The sequence below is a fragment of the Cicer arietinum genome, chromosome 7 (assembly GCF_000331145.2).
Source record: "Cicer arietinum cultivar CDC Frontier isolate Library 1 chromosome 7, Cicar.CDCFrontier_v2.0, whole genome shotgun sequence".
Lineage (NCBI taxonomy): Eukaryota > Viridiplantae > Streptophyta > Magnoliopsida > Fabales > Fabaceae > Cicer > Cicer arietinum.
This window is the reverse complement of record NC_021166.2, coordinates 30,264,683-30,267,930: the sequence shown is the minus strand read 5'-3', so window position 1 is coordinate 30,267,930 and position 3,248 is coordinate 30,264,683. Positions and strand designations below refer to the sequence as shown.

Genomic DNA, 3,248 nt, shown 5'->3' with positions numbered 1-3,248 from the left:
AACATGATTAAAAAACAAAATTTAATCTAACGGTTACTATGGATTAGCTGTTAATCCACGGTTAAATGATTAAAAACAAAATTTAATCCAACGGCTACTATAAGAGTTATTCATAGGGAGAGTAAAATCTGTCGTCAAATACCAAATAAAAAAAATCTGCTTTACAAAATATATTTTCTAGTTGTGCATTCTAAATAAATTACTAAAGGAAATTAATATCATTTCACCATTAATTGAGATATGAATAATACCACAAATTCTGAAACAAGGAAACTACTGAGCCTAATATCTGTAGTCAGATGCAAAACAAATTGAAATTACATTTTTTTTAACAAATGGAAATTACATAATATTCCTAATGTCTGTAGTCAGATGCATTTCTTTTAAATTCTATACTAAATCTAACCGCATCTAAAAATTTAGGGAGCTCTGATAAGTCTGTCCAAATTGCCAATTAGAAGGAGCAACAGAAATAAACATCAAAGCTTTTCCATCACTTGTATTAATCCAAAAAGACAATTCTTGACCAACCAAATTGACACCAGTATGCCAAAATTGTCCCCAATTATGTGTCATTTCAATCCAACCAGTGTTAGATCCTTTAACATCCAAACGATAAACATCACCAGCGTTACCAACATTGTACACCAAAACCATCAAAAAATAAGGGTTACCTCTTAGCTCAAACCTAACACCCCCAATTTTGTTACATGGAACACGTCGATATTGAACTGGGATTATCCCAGCTTGGTAAATTGCAATAGTTGTGAACATTTTCATACTCAAATCAAAGTGTTGATGTGGAGGGTTACACCAACTTCCGTCTATGTAATTGGGAGGACATAAATTTGTTGCTGTCACTGTGATTGAGTTTACTTCTTTTATACACCATTGAGGATCATTCACACACCTTATCTCAAAACATGCTCCACATGATAACCCATTATTGAATAGAGCTGTGCTTAGTGCTGTTGTTTCAAGCCCATATCCTTGCTGGAATAGATCTCCATAACCACATGCTCCCTCTACATATATATACACATATCCCTTAATTCAGTCATTACTAATAATCAACACTCTCTCCATCATATAATCATTTATTTTTCATAGCAAAAGAAACTTATAAAAAAGAAAAATGTTTGATGTTCACATATACAAGTGTATATACACATTAAGAAATTAAGAGATGGAATAAAATGAATTATGTAATCGATGTAATATATTGATAATGTGTCATGAAGAGAAAAATTAAAACAAATTGATATATTAAATAAGTTTAGAAAAATGATGAATGTATGTGTATTATTTTTGTATAAAAAAATTACTTGACATAAAAAAATTCACATATTTAGAGAAAAATTAACAAGAACACAAAATATACTAGATTAATATTAACAATTGGATGAAAATCAGATATATATATATATATATAAGATTGTTTGTAAGATGTTTGTTTGAATCAGATTGAATGATCAACTTCAATCACAAATTTTATATTATTAATCTCAATATTATGAATTTATTTGAAAATTCATTTATTTTTCTTCATATATATATATATATATATTCAAATTTCATCAAATCTACTTTAAAATATATATCAGAAAATAAAATCATTTTTCAATCTTAATATATGGACAATAGTTTTCATTAAAGGGAGAAAAGGAGAGTTTATGGAATACTTACGCATGGTTTCACCACCGTTCATGTCACCGTAGAAAGTTGCACTTGCATCATACCAATTTGGGTCAATTGCTGCCAAAGGCTGCACGAAGAACAATGTGAACAAGGCTAAAGGAAGCAAAGACATAGCCATAGCCAGGATTGATATTTGATATAATAAGACACAGAGGAAGTGAAGTAATGGAAGGGCAGGGTGTTATTTAAAGACTTCAATGTAACATTAAGGAAATACAAAATATACTAAGATATTTAATTCTTAATATCGAATTAAATTATCTTATATATCATAATGATACCATATTAATGTTACAGACTTTTGCTTTGTCATAAATAATTGATGTATATTGTTTAATACAAAAAAAAAAAAAATTGATTCATTTATTTATTTTTCAAGTATTTACTTTCTTAACTTATTAGGTATTCCAGCACTAATATCTTAATTTTGACTATCTTGCTCATTTCCTAATATACTCCCTCCATCTATTATTATTATAAGATTCTTCGACATATTTTTTGGTATTGAAAAAGATAGTTATAGGAATATTTGTCAAAAAAAAATTGTCTTTTCATATTTATTTATATAATTATAGATATCATAAGAGGCAGAAAAATAATCAAGTTACACTTTATAATAATAAAATAATTATAAATCTTTTTATAAAAAAAAAAATCATTAGTGCATTTTGAATACTATAAAAGGTCTTGTATTAAAGGATGATTTTATGATTAGGGAGGGGTGAAGTATGTATAATGTTTTAGGTACAATAAAAAAACAGTATCAAAATTTTTAATCAATAATTTTTTTTATAATTTATTTCTATTACTAATCTATTAAAATTGACTAAATTAAAAATTTTAATATTATTCAATGTAATTTAATTTTAATAGTACCTTAATTTTTGTCCACAGAAGTCCCCGTTACCTAAATGAGTAATGAAGGTCGTGGGAAATGGCTAAGTTATTATAGAAATTAGTGTCATGGTATCATGGAAATTAAAAGTACCGGATACCTTTAAAAACCTGAAATAATATAAAAAACCTATTGCAAATAATATAACATCAAAAAATTTATTATTATAGTATGTTTTGTTGCGTGTCGTTTTGTATTTATTTAAGTTTTATTCTGTGCATTAAATCAATGTAAATTTTTCAAAGTTTATTCAAATCAATTTTAAACTCCCAAATTTGATTCAAATTCAAATCAATTTAAAAGGGTTTTATTCAAATCAATTCGAGATTTTTTTTATGGAATTTGGAAACGCAATATATAGGTTACATTGGTGGAAATATGCCTTTAATGCAAATATATTTGTATACGAAAATATATTTGACCCTATCGATTTAAAATATGTTATCAAATTAAGTAGACGTGTTTGTGAGTGTAATGAGTTTGGACATTCAAATTGGTAAAAAAAAATATTCCAACATATTATAACTTATAAGTTAAGTTTGTCGGTTGAATTTTAGAGAGAAAGAAAGATGAATATTTATTTTCATTTCCTAAATTAAAAATATTATAAAATGTTTAAAAAAATTGGTACAAAAAAGGAATTAACGTTATGCAA

General features: G+C 26.3%; 1 protein-coding gene across 1 annotated transcript; it reads right to left on the bottom strand.

Moving 5' to 3' along the window:
• Positions 1 to 288: 288 nt before the first annotated feature.
• On the bottom strand, positions 289 to 1,835 carry LOC101511412 (expansin-A23-like). The gene is made up of 2 exons (XM_004514046.4): positions 1,687 to 1,835; positions 289 to 1,025 (listed from the first exon to the last, which is right to left on the bottom strand). The coding sequence occupies exons 1-2, from the start codon at positions 1,814 to 1,816 to the stop codon at positions 412 to 414; spliced, it is 744 nt and encodes a 247-aa protein (XP_004514103.2). The 5' UTR covers positions 1,817 to 1,835; the 3' UTR covers positions 289 to 411.
• Positions 1,836 to 3,248: the final 1,413 nt, after the last annotated feature.

Excerpts from the sequence above, each read along its gene's own strand:
- LOC101511412 (XM_004514046.4), bottom strand. The coding sequence starts at position 1,816 with ATGGCTATGTCTTTGCTTCCTTTAGCCTTGTTCACATTGTTCTTCGTG. Across the intron at positions 1,026-1,686 it reads GAACGGTGGTGAAACCATGC|AGGGAGCATGTGGTTATGGA; the intron begins GTAAGTATTCCA and ends ATATATATGTAG.